The 21,289-nt window shown below is 43.4% G+C and overlaps 2 protein-coding genes across 2 annotated transcripts in view; one reads left to right on the forward strand and one right to left on the reverse strand.

Moving 5' to 3' along the window:
* GrlHz (Gustatory receptor-like Holozoa) overlaps positions 1-21,289 on the reverse strand; it is a 252,373-nt gene that overhangs the window by 229,597 nt on the left and 1,487 nt on the right. The gene's annotated exons all lie outside the window — the stretch shown is intronic.
* LOC139750045 (polypeptide N-acetylgalactosaminyltransferase 1-like) lies at positions 1,062-19,808 on the forward strand. Its single transcript, XM_071664383.1, has 10 exons — positions 1,062-1,207; positions 2,027-2,207; positions 3,168-3,348; positions 5,174-5,330; positions 6,687-6,897; positions 10,036-10,331; positions 11,343-11,582; positions 13,677-13,819; positions 14,039-14,180; positions 15,254-19,808. The coding sequence occupies exons 1-10, from the start codon at positions 1,162-1,164 to the stop codon at positions 15,526-15,528; spliced, it is 1,872 nt and encodes a 623-aa protein (XP_071520484.1). The 5' UTR covers positions 1,062-1,161; the 3' UTR covers positions 15,529-19,808.

The raw sequence follows: 21,289 nt of genomic DNA on the forward strand, positions 1-21,289 counted from the left end.
TGTAACTCTTAAGCCTCCTATTATCATCTTGATCAGTTTATGATTATCTTCAAGCTGCACTGCTCTTCCTCGACCAGATTCTACTGATCATAAAGCTTTATCACACTTTCATGTCACCGTCTCTTCTCAGTCCCCTGGCATAAATGTTTCTACACAAAGAATTTCTATAAGACTCAACATACAGTTCTGTCACTCGCCACCCACGCAGCCCTCAAGATACAGTGACGTCACTTGCACGCACTCCCAGCCGTCAAGGTAAAGTGCTGTAACTCGCCACCCACACAACCCTTAAGGTACAGTTCTGTCACTCGCCACCCACAGTCCTTAAGATAACAGTGCTGTAACTCGCCACCTACACAGCCCTCAAAACATGTGCCGTCATTCTCCATCCACACAGCCTTGAGATATAGTGCTGTCACTCGACCCCCGCAAAACCTTCACGGATGGAAGGCTCCAGTGGTCTGGTATTCTCTCATGAGTTATACTCTCGGCTGTCAGTTGTTGTTGCTAATCCTCAGCACTACAATCTTTACCACTTTTCACGGTGAATTTATCTGGAGGTACATTCGAAGCTGCTGAACTTTTTCTTTAAATCTTTTATAGCACAGAATACATTAATCTGAATTAGTATGCATTAGTCATTCATTTCTTGGACCACAATGTAATCAGCCAACAGTTCTTTAAACTCAAAGTCTCGAATATAAATGTACGTCTCTTAAAAATTCATTCATCCCTTCGTCGTAGGTATTAACTCCTGAAATGAGATTAGTTATGATGAAGAATAAACGCGGAACCACGGTCTTCGGTACCAGATGCCTTCAGGTTCGTCTTCCGGTTCCGTGAGACACTACAGATCTGAGAGTATACACACGCAAGCTTCACCGATTATTCTGTAGCCTCTCACGGTACCTGAAGGCTAACAGTAGATTGTTCCGTGAGGTATCCGATGGTTCCACAGATGTTCCGAGAAGGCCCAGGTTATCCGATGGATCCAGAAACCTCTCTAGTGTCTTGTAGGACCTACTCACTCCACTACTCATCCTCCTCCTCCTCCTAGAGATCCTTGAGTTGCCTGACTGAGCATTTTTCGGTAGGTCGCGTCACCACAACCAGGAAGAGTACATAGACAAGCGGGGGATCCATGTCGTGGTCGGACATTATATGGGGGACGATATTCCTGGAAAGACGACGCCCAACCTGACTGACGGTAAGGTTTTCCAGGCCCCCAGCTAGGGCTTCTGTATCCAGCTGAAAGGACTTCTGGATCTGTGTAAGACACTCTGATTTCTCTATACCTGAATAATTTCAATGCTCTTGCGGTTTTGCGAGACACTAGAACAAATGAATTTCTGTGAATTACAGCAAGCTTAAGCGAGTTTCTGTTCAGAACCAGGAGATCCTACGAGTCTTTGCGACTCAGTGAGACATTGTGAAATTTTTTCTGAATTGAGGAGCTCTGTGTCTGTAAGCCATGGGAAGCTGTGTGAGGATGTTGTGAAGAAATGTTGAGACTCAGTAAGTCACTGGATTTCTATCAGTCACTTATTCTTCGTCACATCTAATAGCTTAATTCCTCTGTTTTCACATGGCTCCCTATCTTTATCGTCCTCCAGCTTTAAGCATTCCTTCATTAGCACTTAACTCATCTTATCCTCTCATTCTGAGTCCCTGCCAGAACTAGTCATTCCCTGACACATTCACACTCACTCCCTCTCACTCCTCTCGTTTTCCTCTAATCACCGCCCTTCTCCCTTTACTGGAGTTGCATACTCCCCTCCCGCTCTCTTCTTGTCCATGGGCTTCAAACCTTCCATTCACCTTGATCCTTCACCCATGTCTTTCCACCAGAGCTGTTCACTTCTCAAATACCCATCATCGTTATCCAGTCAGCCTTACCTTTCTTTATCCACTTCAGTCCAACATCTCTCCCTTCACCAGTTCTCCTCATTCCTTCCTCTCATCTAAGTGTGTGTCATTCCATTCGTATTCCACAGCGTAACACCCAGTTCCTCTCGTATGCCCACAGATCTGCTCAACACCAACGGGTTCGCGCCGCATTCCAACGCTGGGGAGAATGGCAACCCGGTCCACATCCCTACCTGGGAGGTGGCGCGCATGCAACAGCTTTACCATATCAACAAGTTCAACTTACTCGCCTCTGACCGCATCCCGCTTAACCGCACGCTCCCGGACGTACGGAAGAAGAAGTAAGGGACTGGTGATAGCAGAGTCTGAGGTCCAGGGAGATAGTGGAAGCTGTGTATGTAAGATTAGGTTGTGGGATGAGACTGAAGAAAGGTAGTATATTCGGGAAAGATTATTTTTAGCTGTTCAGAATAAAGTAGAACAGAACTGTGGTTGTTTGATCTTAGTTTTAGGACAGAACGTTGCACATGAATGATTCGTCGTGATTGCTTTTGTCCGCAGTACATTAGGAACAATTATTGATGTTGGTGCTCAGTCCCGAGGGAATGCCAGAAACAAACTAGATACGAATAGGTAAAAGATGTACTTCATAGGTTCCAAAGAGGGAGTGTGGTCGTCTGTGTAAAAGCTCTTCCTTCCCTCTGTTATCTACAGAGTCATTTAGACTTTAGAACTTTACTAAGACTACAAGGATAAGCTGTGGGTTGTAGTGAGGGTGAATTAGATCCGTGAGGATTTTAGGGTCAAGGTCAGGCCTTTCTCATACGAGTCAGGTTGTCAGCACTGAGTCAGGTCTTCCTAAGTGAATTAGATTCTCTCTTGTTAACCAGCAGGTCCATGTGAAATAAATCCTATCCTTTAAGCCAAGTTCTTCCACTGTAGGTTATCCTATCTAAGGCAGGTCGTCTCTGATGAGGTAGGTCTTTCCCACTCAGTCTGGTTTTCTTCACGTAGCCACATCCTTCACACAGAAGGTCTGTCAGCAGATTTAATCCACCGAATGTCTATTGGTCATTTCTGTGACCCAAGTCCTCTTGAACAAGCCACATCTAGTATTCCATGTTCGTTCCCAGAGGGGTCAGGTCTCCCCCCAACTGAGCCATGTTCATCTAACTGTTTCTAGAGGGGTCAGGTCTCCCCTCATCTGAGCTATGTTCTCCCAATCGTTCCTAGAGAGGTTAGTTCTCCTTCCAGATGAATGACGTCCTCCCAGTAACATCAAGTCTCCTTCTACTCCTCAGGTGCCTCGACAGAAAGTACCAGGTGGATCGTCTGCCAAGCACCTCTGTGATCATCGTGTTTCACAACGAGGCGTGGTCAACCCTTCTCCGGACGGTACACTCCGTCATAACGCGTTCTCCACCGTCACTCCTGGAGGAAATCCTGCTTGTGGACGATGCATCCCAGAGGACCTTTCTCAAGGTTACAAACACTGTCTCTCACCCTAAACTCACCTCCACCCACCCCTTTAGAATACACTCTGTAGACGAGAGACAAAACCATAACCACAACATTAGTTATTTTAGGATACCAATCATTAAATGAATGGGATAAATGAGCAGTCACATTAATGTTAAAAAGGTTAAATTTCGCAGCTTTGGTTTAACTGGCGTTGACAAGTTTAGTACGTGAATTAAGAAATAAGACATCTTTTAAAAATAGGTGTACGTCCTTACTGGCGCTAATGTTTTAGAGTAGTTAAACGTAAGTAACGTTTACGGTTCGTGTGCCAAATGTTGGCTGAAAAGTAGACATGCCACTTAATCCCCGTCGCATACTAACACAAGGAGGTATGACCGCTTCCCTGACTCTCATGTACCAAACGGGACAAATAGTTCCCTCGGTGAGCCAAGTGTTCTCTGCAGTATGGAACAAAGTCCTTCATACAGGGACGTGATGTCAAAAGAAAGAAATCTTTTATAATATTACAGTTTGTAAGAACAAAGCTGTCGTTCTTTTATCTCTCTTCTACAAAATATTTGTTGCAAGTAAATGGAGAGACTCACCTGTGGTAATAAGATAGAAAAGATTCACGTTGTGGAACCTTCATGCGGCCGGCTGTCTGTTCTTAGTGTTCCGGTACATAATACCTCACTCCCCGCTCTGGGGCGCAGATCTCAGTGTTACCGAGATATCTTCCTCCTCCTCCTCCTCCTCCTGTCATGTCTTCCCGTTTCTTGGTTAGTTCTTGATAACAGATGGTAAATCCTTTGAGTAGTGGCAAGGTTATTCAATCTGTGTATTCCTAGAGTTCATCTTACCCTCTACTGTTGACATTCAGGTCCTCACGTTAGCTGGTGGTGCATCGATCCGTCCGAGTTTCCTATCTTCAGAATTTCTACATCGTGTTGTTACACATCGCCAGGTGTGCTGGAATAATTAAACCGGTTTTGTCACGACAACTTCTAAGTTCTGTTATGTTATCAGAATCATTTGTTGTCAGACTTGCTGTGTGTTGTCAGACCCGCTGTGTGTTGTCTGACTCGCAGTTTCATAGTTACATAAACGTTAGCTTTCAAAACATGTTTCTGGGACTCACTTGAGCAATGGTGGAAGGGCGTTATGTGACTGTCTGATAAACAGATCGTTAACGATCAACATCCTTAAAAATAATCTATCATACTTAATGTTTTCCTTCCCCAACATCACATGTAAACAAAGGGAATATATCTACAGCTGTCGTAATATCATCTGTGGTTCGCTTTATTGCTAGTGGAACTCCACAACGTGTCTTGATCAACGTTTTTGCCTTACAAAATTCACTTTCCTGAAGAACTTGGACTTATGCGTATGTGACACTGGCGTCACCCACGTATGTCTTTATCCCACCGAGTAGATCTGGCATTATGCATGTTTTCCTTCACAGCACAGTCTCTGTGTTGTGTCAATACTGTACTGCGTAATCAAGTCTCACTAGAACGCGGTATAATTATCCCTGCACCAAAAGCTTGTGTGGAACTGTCTCATTCATCTTATCCCCTCCTTAGGGCCGCTACACACGCTCAGGTTTTGCCCTCAGTCTTTTAACTGTGAGGGCCAACATTCTGGCCTGTGCAGTTAAGACTGCGCAATTCATTTTCCCATCCACACGTTCAGGGTCAACCGTCCAGTTTTGGTCAGTACTGGTGAAACCGAGTGAAAGACTGAACGTGTGTAGCTGGCTATATCCTCTCTTTCTTACCTAGTATTCTCCTATTCATTTACTGATATCCTCATGCTCACCCAAGCCTGCCTCACTTGCCCGCAGGAACCGCTGGACGAGTACGTGGCCAAGTTGCCCGTGTCAGTGCGTGTGATCCGCTCCTCCGTCCGCACGGGGCTGATCCGCGCTCGGCTGTTGGGAGCCCAGGAGGCCAGGGGCGCCGTCCTCACCTTCCTGGACGCCCACTGTGAGGCCACCACAGGTAAGGACATCGCCTCAAGAGTAAACATTTCTGTCACATCTACGTCATCTGTGTCATCGTTACATGTTTATTGCAGGTCCGCCGTATTTATTATGACTCACCCATATTCTTTATACGTCACCCACGCTGTCACCCGTAAACTTACGACACTATCTTGCGTGCAACGCATATCTGTTCTACCTGTGCGTCATGACTACGTAATCTGGACGTCATATCTGCGCTCTTTGTTGTCATATCTATGTTACCTACGCATCTGAGCGTTTGTCTACGTTACTTGTCCCTTATATCTACCTTCGTTATCTGCATCTCTATGTTACCTGTGCATGACGCCTTTCTTTTTCTTTCACGTTACTGTTACGTCACATTCTTTCATCGATGCCATCCCATCATCTCCGCTGCCACTGTGACTAAACGATACATCTGTCGACAACAAGCGTTAGGTCAATCCGAGTCCACCTTGTTATCCTCACACAACCACTGGGAATACTGGGGCAGTAAGGCAAAAATCTTGGCCACTGGAAGGGAATACCGATCATAGTTTCAGTAGTACAATGTTACTTTTCTTTCTCGTCTCGTTTGTAGACTTTGTCAGCTATTCATCATTGGTCACAGTTATACAACCCCAGAACCCCTTTCTATGGGGGCTCCAGGAGCTTTGAGGCTGCGCTCCACGCGGAAGCAATGTTACATAGGTTAATTCTGGGATGGGAAGGATTGATGACGGTGTACTCTTTTCCATACACTGACTTCTCGTTCCGTGTTACCACTTGCAGGCGGAGCCCGAGAGCACCTTCCTGGCCACATTACCAAATATCCTCGTCTGTCTTGACGACACCACAGATCAACCAGGAACAAAGGTCTGTTGGTAAAATCTACTGCGCAGTCGTTATGACCTCAGAGTATTCAGGCTGTGACGATACAGTTGACTGTGTTGTACCCACAATAGGCTGCATTTCATTGTAGACGATATATAGTAGGCTATTATATTCTTTTGTAGTCTCTGTTGTATCATGGACATGATACAGTAGGCTGGTGTACCCCATACACTTCTACACTACCGTGGTAGTTTGATATAAATGTGATGTAGATGATGTACAAATGTTTGACGTCAACATGTTCGGTTCTTGCACTACTTATGAGATCATTCCGTAAGGTATACTTTCAGAATAATCTGAATTATGTCCAACGAATCCTGCGTCTCCATGAAATTAATGTTTTGTGTTTGGGAATAGGTGGAATTAAATCCACTTAATCACAATACAATCAATTTCCAGGCTAATTAGTGGCACCAGGAGCCATTCCAGATCTGTTTACTATAATTCCAATTAATCTCTTGTCTCTATGACCCGTGTTCAGGGTGGCTGGAACCACTGCTCTCCCGGATCGCCGAGGACAGGACCCGGGTGGTGTGTCCCATCATCGACATCGTCCACGAGGACACCTTCCAGTACGTGCGCTCCTTCGAGCTCCACTGGGGTGCCTTCAACTGGAACCTCCACTTCCGATGGTACACCCTCGGCCAGAAGGAATTGGAGGAGAGGAGGAAGGACATCACTGAAGCCTATAGGTGAGGGGAGAGGCGTGTGTGTGTGTGTATTCAGCAGCTGAAGAACTAATTACTCACAGGTGCATCACAGACTTGATTTGTCCTCGACATAGTCATCTGTGGGTCGTTTTATCGCAGTTTATTCTTGTCACTATAGATGTCTCTCACAGTCATGATCGTGTGGCCGACGTCCATTATAACTTGGGGATATACAAGATACTGATAGCAACAACAACTACAAAAAAAAAAATACCGATGCTTTTATCATTGTCTTTTATGATATTTTTTAGAAGACGTATTCCCTGCGCGTCGTATACGGCGAGTAAAAGAGGAGGGAGCGGGGGTTGGAAGTCTTTCGCTTTCTATTTTCCAAACGCTGCAGAAGCCTAGGACCTTAAGGGTTCTGGTGTACATACATATATATATATATATATATATATATATATATATATATATATATATATATATATATATATATATTATAATTTGTCGCTGTCTCCCGCGTTAGCGAGGTAGCGCAAGGAAACAGACGAATGAATGGCCCAACCCACCCACATACACATGTATATTCATACATAAATATACATACCTATACATCTCAACGTATACATTTATATACACACGCAGACATATACATATATACACATGTACATAATTCATACCGTCTGCCCTTATTCATTCCTGTCGCCACCCCGCCACACATGAAATGACAACCCCCTCCCCCGGCATATGCGCGAGGTAGCGCTAGGAAAAGACAAGAGAGGCCACATTCGTTCACACTCAGTCTCTACCTGTCATGTATAATGTACCGAAACCACAGCTCCCTTTCCACATCCAGGACCCCACAAACCTTTCCACGTGGGCTCAGAAATATAATTGATCACGCGAAAAATTGTGATCCTTTCCAATATACACACACACACAGGGGATAGGGGAGAAAGAATACTTCCCACGTATTCCCTGCGTGTCGTAGAAGGCGACTAAAAGGGGAGGGAGCGGGTGGCTGGAAATCCTCCCCTCTCGTTTTTTTTCAATTTTCCAAAAGAAGGAACAGAGAAGGGGGGCAAGGTGAGGATATTCTCTCAAAGGCCCAGTCCTCTGTTATTAACGCTACCTCGCTAATGCGGGAAATGGCAAATAGTATGAAAGAAAGAAAAGAGATGGTTAAATTTTAAAGTTGCCTGAATTTTGAGATGTTAGTTTAAAATGAAAAATTTCCTAAAGTATTGAGATGTTAATTTAAATTTATGTTGCCTGAAGTTTGAGATTTTTTAAAATGATTTGCCTAAATATGGAGATGTTTGTTAACATGATGTTGCCTGAAGTATCGAGATATTTGTCAACATGATGTTGCCCGAAGTAATGAGATGTTTGTCAACATGATGTTGCCTGAAGTATCGAGATGTTTGTCAACATGATGTTGCCTGAAGTATCGAGATGTTTGTCAACATGATGTTGCCTGAAGTATCGAGATGTTTGTCAACATGATGTTGCCTGAAGTACTGAGATGTTTGTCAACATGATGTTGCCTAAAGTATTGATATTTTAGTAAACATGATATTGCCTGAAGTAATGAGATGTTAGTTAACATGATGTTGCCTGAAGTATGGAGATGTTTGTCAACATGATGTTGCCTGAAGTAATGAGATGTTAGTTAACATGATGTTGCCTAAAGTATTGAGACGTTAGTTAACATGATGTTGCCTGAAGTGTTGAGATGTTAGTTAACATGATGTTGCCTGAAGTATTGAGATATTAGTTAACATGATGTTGCCTGAAGTATTGAGATGTTAGTTACAATGTTGCCTGAAGTATTGAGATGTTATTTAAAATTTATGTTGCCCCGAAAATTTTGAGATGTTAGTTTTAAAATTTATGTTGCCTGAGGTTTTGAAAATATTAGTTTTAAATTTTATGTTGCCTGAGGGTTTTTAGGGAAATTTTTTAACATGGGTGTTTTCCTGAAGTAAATTTAGAAAGTTTGTTTAAACATGATGTTGCCTGAAGTACTGAGATGTTATTAAAAAATGAAGGGTTTCCTGAGGGTTTTTAGATATTATTTAAAAAATGATGTTTCCTGAAATTTTGACATGTTAGTTAACATGATGTTTTCCTGAAGTATCGAGATTTTTAAAATTTTTCCAAACAATTTTTAAAGTTGCCTGAAGTATCGGATGTTTGCAACATAAAGTTGCCTGAAGTATCGAGATGTTTGTCAACATGATGTTGCCTTAAGTATGAGGGTGTTTGTAACATGTTGCCTGAAGTATGAGATGTTTGTAAAATGATTTTGCCCGAAGTACTGAGATTTTGTCAACATATGTTGCCTAAAATATGAAATTTTTTAAAAATGTTTGCCTGAAGAAAGAGATGTTGTTAACAATGTTGCCTGAAGTATGGGGATGTTTGTCAACATGATGTTGCCTGAAGTAAAGATGTTGTTTAACATGATGTTTCCTAAATATTGAGAGTTTGTTTAAATATGTTGCCCCGAAGTTTGAGATGTTAGTTAACATGATGTTGCCGAAGTATTGAGATTTAGTTAACATGTGTTGCCTAAAATATTGAGTGTTGTTAAATAATGTTGCCCGAAGTATTGAGATTTTAGTTAACATGTTGCCTGAAGTATTTAGATGTTAGTTAAATTGTGTTCCTGAGTTTTAGATTTAGTTAAAATTATGTTTCCTAGTTTTGAGAAATTTAGTTAACAAAAGTTGCCTGAAGTATAGAGTTAGTTAACATGTTTTCCTGAAGTCTGAGTGTTTGTTAACATGATGTTGCCCAAAATTTGAATTTATTTTTAAAAATGTTGCCTAAGTTTTGAATGTTAGTTAACATTTTTGCCTGAAGTATGAGATGTTTGTAACTGATGTTGCCCGAAGTATGAGATTTTGTAACTGATTTGCCTGAAGTATCGAGATGTTTGTCAAAATGATGTTGCCTGAAGTTCGGGTTTGTCAAATATGTTGCCCGAAGTTGGATGTTTTGTCTGTGTTGCCTGAAGTAATGGATGTTGTTAAATGATGTTGCCTGAATATTGAGATGTTTTTTAATTTTATGTTGCCTGGTTGAGATGTTTTTAAATTATGTTTCCTGAAGGGTTTAGATGTTGTTACCATTTCCTGAAGATTTATCATGGCTTCTAAATGTGCGTTCAAGTTCTTGTGGAAATTTTGGAACGGCGCTGAAGTGTGATGACCATGGAGGGGACGCAGGTGACTATGGAGGGGACCAAGATGACCATGGGGGGACGCAGGTGACTATGGAGGGGACCAAGATGACCATGGAGGAGACTAAGATGACAAAAGAGAAAATTAAGATGACCATGGAGAGATTGACAGTGGAGGGGACCCAGATGACCATGGAGGGGACCCAGATGACCATGGAGGGGACCCAGATGAAGTGCATCTCAACACACAGTCTAAGTCCTCGGTGTTTCAATCATCTTTATATTCGTAAAGCACAAAGTTTGTTTTTTGTTTGTTTTTCATTCGTAAACACATGTAAATGTACAACTACGCCATCGAAACAAGACCAAATGTCTGCATATATGGGTTAATATATATCTTTTTTGAACCCGCCGTCATAAGACTGGATAACAGTCACGAATCACCTTGTATATAGGTGTTACCAGATTCCGCCTGCTTGGAGATACACCGCGAGTGTGAGGTCACCTTTAGCGAACCCGTCAACATGATCAGTGGACGAAAAGGAGCTGAGAGTCGGCCTTGTCCAAGAACTGTTTGCTCGAAAACACTGTCATTTCCTTGCTCTGGACTGACGCAGCCTCGAATCTGCAGAAGCCCCATATATATATATATATATATATATATATATATATATATATATATATATATATATATGAATAGGAATATCCTTTCAGTCTACATGAGCCCCATACACATAAGCTACATATGTTAGTATTCAAATTGCTTAACACCTTAGTCGAGAGCTACGATACTCTTGCCATTCATTGTGATCAATGACAGGAAAAACAGGGGAGGAGAAGTCTTGACACAAGGGCTCGGGGCAGGTCAAGGCCAGCAGAACCTTCAGCAGCAAATTCAATGAGAAGAACTTTAGACACGGGCGAGTAAATATAGACATTAACTATGTGAATTCATTCTTGCAAATGCACATAAACCTCATCATCCCATGTAAATCTGTATTTATAGACATTCTGTATGACTTTGTTATTTAGCTTCCAGCAGCTCTTCTCAGGTTCACCACATCTTTACCGCAAGGTCACCATTTTCTAAACGTGTTTTCCCCGGAAATGTAGCGTTAACTGAATCAAATAAGCACTATCTGTTCTAAAGAAATATAGTTTTACGTGGTTTTGATTCCAGAATACAGATAATCATCTAAGAAATTGACTTGAATAGAAAATAGAGATTAAAGTTCTCGAAAGGAGTTATGGTTTGGACCATTCTCTATGTTTGTTCACACTAATCAACAATTTTGAGGACGTTTCAAGGTCTGTAATGACTATTGTTTGGCCTCTTCTTCCCCCCCACAGGTGTGGATGTGCGGAGGCTCGGTTGAGATTGCTCCCTGCAGCCACGTCGGCCACGTCTTCAGGAAGAGCTCGCCCTACACCTTCCCCGGCGAGGGGGGCGTCGGGGGCGTTCTGTACCGCAACCTGGCGCGGGTGGCGCTCGTCTGGCTCGATGACTGGGCCGAGTTTTACTTCAAGATCAACTCAGGTACGACGGGGAGAATGTGTGTGTGTGTGTGTGTGTGTGTGTGTGTGTGTGTGTGTGTAGGGCACGCGCGGCCAACAAGACAATATTCACTCATAATAAGACGATTTTATTTCCACCATCCTCACGGTCACTCATATGGCACACTCTAGTTTCCCCAGTATTGTTGTGTTTACTTATGATACCTCTTCAACTTTCTTCAGCATCCTCATCTTCCCTAATGAAACACCTAAACTTCCTCTAAAATCCTCATTATCCCTCATAATGTCCCTAAACTTTCTCCAACATCCTCATCTTTACTTGACATACTCCTAAACTATCTCCAACGCCCTCAATTTCCTTTACAAAAAACTCTAAACTCTCCATCCTTATTTTCTCATATAACACCCCTAATCTTTCTCCAACATCCTTGGGTTTCCTTATAATATCCCTAAACTTTCTCCAACATCCTCATCTTCCCTTACATTACTCCTGAACTTTCTCCAACATCCTTATTTTCCCATATAATACCCCTAAACTCTCTCCAACATCCTGATCTTTACTTAGAATACCTCTAAACTTTCTCCAACATCCTTATTTTCCCTTATAATACCCCTAAACTCTCTCCAACATCCTCATGTTTACTTAAAATACCCCTAAACCTTCTCCAACATCCTCATTTAATTATGATGACCTCATACGTTTTTCAGCATCCTCAGTTTTGCTGAAGAAGCCTCTCCCAGTTTTCTTCACCATTCTCAGTTTCACTGATACTGCTCCCAAACTTCTTAATTTGTATCATGCGCTTGTTTAACCATGCCAGACCCCTCGAATGGACAGACTACAGATAGTTTAACCCTGGGTCATATAAGGAAATACATTTGGTTGTTCTGAAGACGGCAGCAGGAACCACTCCTCACACCTGTTCTTCCAAGCAATCATGTGCGTGCAGACTTCACCCTTGCACGCAACCTCACCCACACGCACTCTCACAGGCACTCCCATGCAGAGGAACCGCTCCCACACGTGATGTCTCTCGTGTATGATTACGTCTTCCCTACGTGGGAGGGAAACATTATATCTAATTTATTAATCTTAATTTCTTTTTCTTGCCAAAACTCAGCGCTCTAACCCTGGTTTAGCGAGGATTCGTTTGAGGACGCATAAAGCTCAAGCCACGAGCATCTTCACCAAACCAGCCAGGGTCTTTTGACCTGACTTGTAAAGGGCAGGTTAGAGCCGACTGGTGTCTGCTGCAGTGGAGATGCATTATCGAGGGTGACGTACATTTAGGTTTGTCGATGGTGAAGTGAAGACGAGTTTGGTGGCGTCTTCGTCGTAGTGAACATGATAACGAGTGATAGTGTGGCGGGATACGTATTACATTTGCTCACGAATGTTACCGTCTCTAATTGCATATAATAAGGTCCTTCTGACTACACTCGCCCACTCACACCACCTGATTACACTCCTGTGCACTTACGCTTTTCCAAGTCAAATTTTAAACCAAATAAAATTTCTAAATAATTTAAGTATGCTGAGCACTTGATAACCTCAGCTTTACGCTGTTTCATTCAGATATAAAGATAGTCTTGCCATACGTTATACGACCACTCCAACACGCCTAGCCATCACCACCACGCATGACGACCCCCACCGTCCGTCGTACACATGACCCCCTTCCCAACACTCCCAGACAAGACGACTTTAACCATCGCTCCTACACAAGACGACCCCACCATCCGTCCTCAATCACGACCACCCTTCGTCAGTTTCACAGTTGACAGTTGTCTCCACAGTAACACGGTCATTACCGTTTCCCGTCCATACTGTCAACATCCAAGCTTTACCCGTCATTCTTCTCACCAGAACATTCTCCCACGTTGAGGATGCACATGCAAGTTGAAACACCCTCCCAAGTTTCTTCCGCGTTTCGCCACATCCTTCCAACGCTTCAGCAGAGCCTCTCACGTTTCACCACACCATTTAACGTTTCATTACCACTTACTTCGACGCAACACACGGTCTCCCCCACGCCCTCCCACGTTTCACCACGCCCCTCCCACCTCACCATGCCATGACGCATCACACTAAACCTTCCCTTCCTACCCGTGACAGAGGCGGCTCGGGTACGGGATGATGTCACGGTGCGGGACAGACTGATGCTGCGGGATCGCCTCAACTGCCGGGACTTCCGCTGGTACCTGGAGAACATCTGGCCCGAGCACTTCTTCCCCATGAAGGACACCTTCTTCGGCAAGGTCAGCGGCACCAGCTACCATCCTTCACTAGATCTACCATAAGGTCACTGGGTCGTGGCAGCATGTGCTGTCACATGGAAACCTGTACTTAGGGCGACAGAGAATTTCTTGGTTAACGTGTCTTTACGACTCGATCTGAATATGAATGAAAATGTTCTTGTAAGTCTGTCGTTAATGTTCATAGCCTCACACACCAAACATGGTCTCGTGTGCTTACAGATCCGCCACCAGCAGCAGGGTCGGTGCCTGCAGAGACCCATGGGTAAGGGGGGAGGCAGTAACCAGCCCACGGGCCCAGCCGTCCTGAGGGAGTGTGTCATCGAGACTTACCCTCCACAGTCCTTCGTCTTCAACAAGAAAGGTTTGTTATCCTCTCTCAATGTCATCAGGGGTCATTTTCTTTACGTGGTTAGGAGGCAATTTCTTGAGCCAACATCGGCCATAGTGATGTGTGTGTGTGTGTGTACTGGGAAAGTGCACGGCATCTGAGCGGTAAGTGTTCGGAGTCTTTACTATGATTGTTGTATAGTAGGCATGAAGGGTCCTGGGATGTGTTGAATCGGCGTTTGTTTAATACAGAGACAGGTGATGGTAATAGTTTGACTCGTGTTTGTCTAGGGAGTGTGATTTCAGATGGATGGATGTCTCCTGGAGTAGTGATTAAGAATAGGTTGGGGGAGGAGGTCAGTTGTTCATTCCTTGTTAGGTCGTTTCACCGAATATGTATTTTGTCAGTTACATTTACCGAAGGTGGAAGGATCTGTGAGTAGAGGTTGCTGGTACGAGGAACGGGTAGGTTTTATATTTCTACTTATGGATTGGTGGTTAGTTATTGAGTGGTTTGAGTGACAAGGGAGTAGTGCTGTTGTAAAGAACGGAGTGGCAAACATGTTAAGGTGATACTGTATTAAGAGGATTTATTGTCATTGTGTCAAGTATTTATGGTTGCTAGGCCGCAGTGTTTGCTCTGAGTGCTATATTTTGTGTGGTCTGCAACTTCGTTATATTTGCTTTTGATAGGGAGGGAGAACAGGCAGGTGAGGCGAAGTCTTGGTTGGAGCGAATGATTTGTTTATAGATGATCCAGCGATTCTTTTTCTTGTACAAACTAAACCACGGTAACAGATCACGACACTGGCTGAACACGTTGGTATATGTGCAGACGTCCCTCCCTCCCTCCCTCACTTTTTAGGGAGTATGTAAACAGCAAGGTGACTAACCACCATTCTCATCATTTAGGACACGAACTCCACAAACCAAGCAAATATATCATAACATCTTGATATATTAATCATGATTATCACATGATAATCAGTAAAGGATAACCAACAAATTCACGCTTGTTTGGTTCACAGCAGAGGGCATCGGGGTGGATTTTGTCACTCTCGGTTTATCGTGAATGTTATGTTTTAGCATCGCTCTTGGTGTCTACAGGATACATCATGACGGACGAGAGCGTGTGCCTGGACGCGCCCGACGCGGACGCGGCCAAGGAGCCGCAGGTTCGCATCATGGCCTGCAACGAGTTCGACCGCCAGCGATGGACTTACGATGAGTCCACCCACCTCCTGAAGCATATACAGTCCGGCATGTGCCTCGACCTGCCTTCCAAGTCCAACCCAGAGACCCTCTCCCTCCAGACGTGCGACTCCTACTCCAAGAGCCAAAAATGGATCTTCCAGCACGAAGACTGGTCTAAGATGTTGTGAAACATGGTGAAAATATCGTTGTAGTCACATAAGAGAGAGAGGACCCCAGTCACACTGGAATTTGGTAACGGTGGGTCTCTGATACCATAAGATAAAACGTATGCAGATGAATATTTTATTGATAAACATGTGTTCAAATTTTCTGTGCCGAGACACTACTGAACTGTGATATGAGGTGTTGGGTATAGGGAAAGGAAAACTAAAAACTAACTTTAGAATGGAAGTTGCACGCGCTAAAGTTCCAGTCAGTGAAGTGATTGTGTGCTCGGCAAAGCAGAAATGGCTGAAAATTCGCGATTCGAGCAGTGAAAGTAAATAAAGAGAAGCCTCAGGAATGATGGTCATATGAAGAGTTCAGAAGCCATGAAGGAATTGCAGCACGTGAGGTTATGTTAGTCATGAGGGATGTATAAACTTCTTATACAAAACTTCATAACGATATTCAAACGCTTAATAATTATTTATCTATTTCACCATATCTCTTGTGTGGTCTGTCATGAACTGATGTAACTTTCTGGTACCATAACACAGGTTACACCCAGGGCCAGGTAGATCCAGAACAAGATAACTATGTACAGACCCAGGGACTATATGTGTACAGACCCAGGGACTATATGTGTTCTTAATCTGATAATGCTGTCGATCTCTTGATAATTACGTTTTTTATGATAAGAAAAATATAACGTTGTTTGACTGGTTGGTTAATAAGGCTATAAAGCTATTCAGTCAGGATCATTGTGGTCGTCAACGTCAACTTATAATCACCAGTCGTATAATCTTGAACACCTTCATAAGGTGTTCAAGATAATTCTACGACCAATACACTCTCTCACCGTAAGTATGGCTCTTGTTAACATTAATTTCAAGAATGTCAAGGTTAAGTTAATGACGCATTTAAAGTTTGTCGCCTTTGAAATTATGGAGCAATAAAATTAAGCAAGTGTCCAGTATGATACTGAAGATGCAAGACACCTAAAATATTTTAGCTTTTAAAAAACGTCTATTATATGAGAAGGGACTGTATTACAGGAAAAAGAAAAAAAAGTAGAACACGTTTTCTGTGGTGAGGAGGGACAACCCAAGTAAAAAGTAAGTATGTAGATATGATAATGTAATGAGCCGGGTGCGAGAGTGTGTAGGTGTTATGATACTTTTCTCTTTATGCTTCCGCCTTGTGTCACGTGTTGTCTGTGTCATATGCAATCGTCTGTGTTATCCATAATCATCTGTGTCATACGCAATGGTATCCCTGATCTTACGCTAACGTCTCGACGTATTTTTGAAGTACCATTTGGTTTCCAATCACTGAAATCATTCCACACCCTCAGAAATACACCAAGAAACTGCCAGTCATTTGATCATCATTTTGACCTGAATCCTCATATGTCCACGTAGTGAAAAACGGACACAGTCACTGCGATTTTACATTCCAAAATCGATGTCTTTTTTAACAAGACGTCTCCATCGATTCTCAGCGATCATGTCATTCAAAATAGAGTTGCGCATGTGGAATTTCTAGCGTGTCGTGTTTTTATTGCTAGGTTGTGCTGCTGTGTTGCGCAAGCACCACTCATTCCCATCTGTACAGCGCCCGATGAGTGAGGCCGCAGACCGGGAGGACGGTATACGTCATCCCCTGTATCGTAGGAGACTGTTTACATCGTCGTGCGTTTCACAGGACACTGTGGGCAGCATCCTGCGTTTCGAAAGGAGGCTATGCACATCCTACGTTTCAAAGGTGACTGTGTACATTGTCCTGTGTTTCAAAATTTGAGACTGTGCAGTGTAGTGATAATAGTCGTACGTTGTTGTCGAACTCGACCCGAAATGGTCTGCTTTGTGCTGAGCTTGATACTCTGGTCTGGTCCAGCCTGACGTGGAGGATTAGAGTGCTACTGGGCGCTTACCTCCCCCAGCCCGTGGTAAAGGATAACTCCCATTTCTTCGACCCAGCTTCCCGTTCCTCCCGCCTCCAACCAACCCTAATGGTGAAGCACACTGTGTTAAGGCTGGATCCGCCTGTACTCTGGTTCAGACCCCACGACGTATCCGAGACAGTTGACCAGTTCTTTCCAAGATGACGTTGGATGGTCTCCTGCACCGTATATATTCTAATGACAAATCTCAAGTAATATGAAATGATATTCCTGAACACGTTAAGTCCTTCTTTGAGCAGCGGTTCATAATCTGATCCCAAGGCACGCAGCTCATTATAACCTTATCTGCTTTAGTTATACGTATTTACATATATAAAGCCTATGTACCACCCAGGCCTGATGTAGGAGGGTTAAGCCCTTACCACATGACACAGAAGACCCAAAAAAAAAGAAAAAGTCAACCCTCAGCCACCATTATCTGTACCAGAACCACCATCCTGTCACTCTGCATTAAGGCTAATCCTTATCAACACTAGATTTAATGGGTTGCGCTCCTTTTACACCATGAGACTCGACATTTTAGCGGCTGCGGTGTTCAATTCTGCACACGTCTTCTCCACTGACTCCATCTTTTAACAGCCGGTCATGCGGGCACCTTCCAAAGCTCTGAAGCAAATTTACTCAACCCTGAAGAAAGAATTAATCTTACTAGTTAATCCTGGATCTTCTCATAACCTCATCATTACTCACGAGGTTGCCTCATCTGCACTAAGCAGGAAGAACTGGGTCTGCCTCTCACTTACACTAACCAGGAGGCACTGGGCCTGCCTCTCACCTGCACTAAACAAGAGGCACTGGGCCTGCCTCTCACCTACTCTACCTCATATCCTCTGTTCATCACGTCATATACCCCCTCCTCTATCATCCAACACTGGCCTTCTGTCTGGTAGTACAGGACCCATGATCACAGGTTCGGGGAAAGACCACTGGTGACGTAACATTCAGATGAGGGCAGATATCTGCATACTGTAACGCTAGTACCACAAACAAGCAAGCAAGCAAACAAGCAAGGAAGGATTCAAGCGGGCAAGCCCGGGCGTTCGCGCCACTCGCGATCCGCTTCGAGGACAGTGTCAGGTGGGGAGTTTGACTGGGGTGGTACATCTGTCAAATGATAACGCGGGTGTCCTAGGGCCAGCTCAGCGTGGACAGAAACCTCGCGTACAGCAAATGTCCGTAAAGGAAGGGTAGTGTCGACACCAATGAAACGCGAGCTATCAATATCACCAGATGACACACGGACCTGTGTATAGCAAATTCAGATACACATTTTCTCTGTATCGTCCGTGTTATGGAGGACAAACTACCTCGAGGTTTACCCGTCTGGAATCATTCATTACACTCCAGTCTCTGCCGGAATGCAGCTCCGGCAATAGGAGGCAGCTACTGCTCACTAGAGTTCCCCCTCATTTCAGATAACGAAAATTCCAAGACTGACTCGGTATCAGCCTGGACCAAGACGCAGACTTTTATCCCATGTTTCTATTATCATAACCAAGACATTCCCATTACTGTACAGTGGACGACGTCAGCCAGCGACAGTGGAAGGCTTGCTGCTCCACTGTTTACCCCTTAAGAAGCACGACGGTGTGAACCCTGAACACGATGGTACGAACCGTGAGCACGACGGTGCGAACCCGGAACATGATGGTATGAATCTGTACGAACTGTGAACACGACGATACAAACCCTGAAAACTGTGGTTAAGACCCTTGAGCACGGCGGTGCGAACCTTGAACACAATGGTGCGAACCGTGAGCACGATGATGCAAACCTTGAACACGATGGTGCGAACCGTGAACACGACTGTACGAACCTTGAAAACTGTGGTACGAACATTGAGCACGGAGGTGCGAACCTTGAACACGATCGTACGAACCTTTACATATGATAGCCTCACCTGACCCCGTAAGGTTTGGGCAAAGGACTGGCCACAATCCCATGGCTTGTACCTTCGTTAACAAGGGTTCCACCATCGTACCCAGAACTGCAGTTGGCGCTGCCAACTCGTCCTTACAAACTGCTAGGCTGTGATCTCACAGCAAGACCACCTTTATAAGCAAGTAGCGGGTTACTGGAATTCCACTACAGTCTGCTGTGTGCTAAGGTCACACACAGAGTATTTTTACATATCCATCCTGGTAAATCATTCTATGATGCTTTAAAATATACCTGTGAAATAAAATATTTCAAGGTGTATATAAACTGGTACATATTTGTTTTAATTGCTTTAGCGGCTCTACTTCAGTGTACGTACGAGTGTACAATAAAACAATTCCTTTCAAACTGTGGATATAGTGTCTATGATTCATGTAGTGACTGAAATGTATATGATTCCATTTATGCTAAATTGTGATTATCCTCTTTCAGTGACTTAAACCATGTTCACTTTATTCGTATATATTATATATATATATATATATATATATATATATATATATATCAATGCCCTCTAACAGGAAGGATTCGAACCTTGTACTATCTGCGTGGTAGCTGGGTACGCTAACCACTTGGCTATGCTGTTCATAATAGAAACAATACGATTCTATTGCAAGTAATCGAATACCCTTCGTCTAACGTCCTTAAGCAACGGGGTCCAGAGAGGTCATATTCCGTCAGGCTTACATCACCCAGTAGTTAACAATATTAAACTTACTGCCACAACATGGAGGTATATGAACACAAAACATAGTGTATATGAACAAGCACTTTCATAAGGTCAATGCAATTAAAACCTTACAAAAATCTGTTTGAGGCCCTAATAGCAAATTGAACTCACAAAAACCTTTGGCCCATTTGCAATCAAAGCACATACAGTTACCTTCAACCACTCCTGGCTACACAACAAAATCCCTAAATTTGGAAAGTTGCCAAATGAATACTGATCTCAAACGTTCAAGAACCACACAACTCCACCTACCCCTACCGCCATATTTTCTTTTATCATCAGTATCCAAACACTGTAAAACTGATCCACAACAGCAACTACAATAAATATGCATCTCGCTCTCTCACACCACAATTTCAGATCCAACCTCCGTACTACCACGCTGACACTGTCCCTACACAACATATCCTAGATGGTTGCAATCAGCCACAGTCCCCGTTCCGCACAATACTAATGGCTATAAACATGAAGACAGCATTCAACACATCCTCATACAAAAGATACCCAAAACCACCTTCCACAACGATGAAAAAAAGTGGTTGTCCAGTTTCATAGCCGGCTGCCTTCGTAGAGTCACTCACAATGGCTTTACCTACAAAACACAAAGGCTCTACAATGGAGTTTCCCACGGTGCAGTTCTTTATCCCTCTTCATACATGCAGACCTACATTATATATAACTGGAATAATGGCACACATAGAACAAAATGTCTGCATCTCCAATGATATCATCAATCACTCCTTTAACCCTGGACAGACATAAATCCATATAACATCCTCCAATTACCTTGACTGCTCAATCACTCACAGAACAACACCTACCATTCTAGGCGTCACATACTACACACAACCGACATTCACTTCCCACACCAATAACCAACACAAAAGTTATACACAAGCTAAATGCCCTCAGACTACAAACTGCATGTTATTTGGACAAAAAAAAAAAAATCCCTAAACATCCTCTATAAAGGATTCATCCTCTTCTTTCACCTGCATGGTACTCCAGCATCTCAGAAGCAAAGAAAACAAAAATGCAAATCACTCAAAAAATTGTACTCAGAACAATCACTGGCTGCCTAGCAACCACAAACACTCAACTTCACAATGAAACAAAGATGTTTCAAATACAATCCCACATCAACACGCACGGAACT

This window comes from Panulirus ornatus, chromosome 9 (assembly GCF_036320965.1).
Source record: "Panulirus ornatus isolate Po-2019 chromosome 9, ASM3632096v1, whole genome shotgun sequence".
In the NCBI taxonomy this organism is placed as follows: Eukaryota; Metazoa; Arthropoda; class Malacostraca; order Decapoda; family Palinuridae; genus Panulirus; species Panulirus ornatus.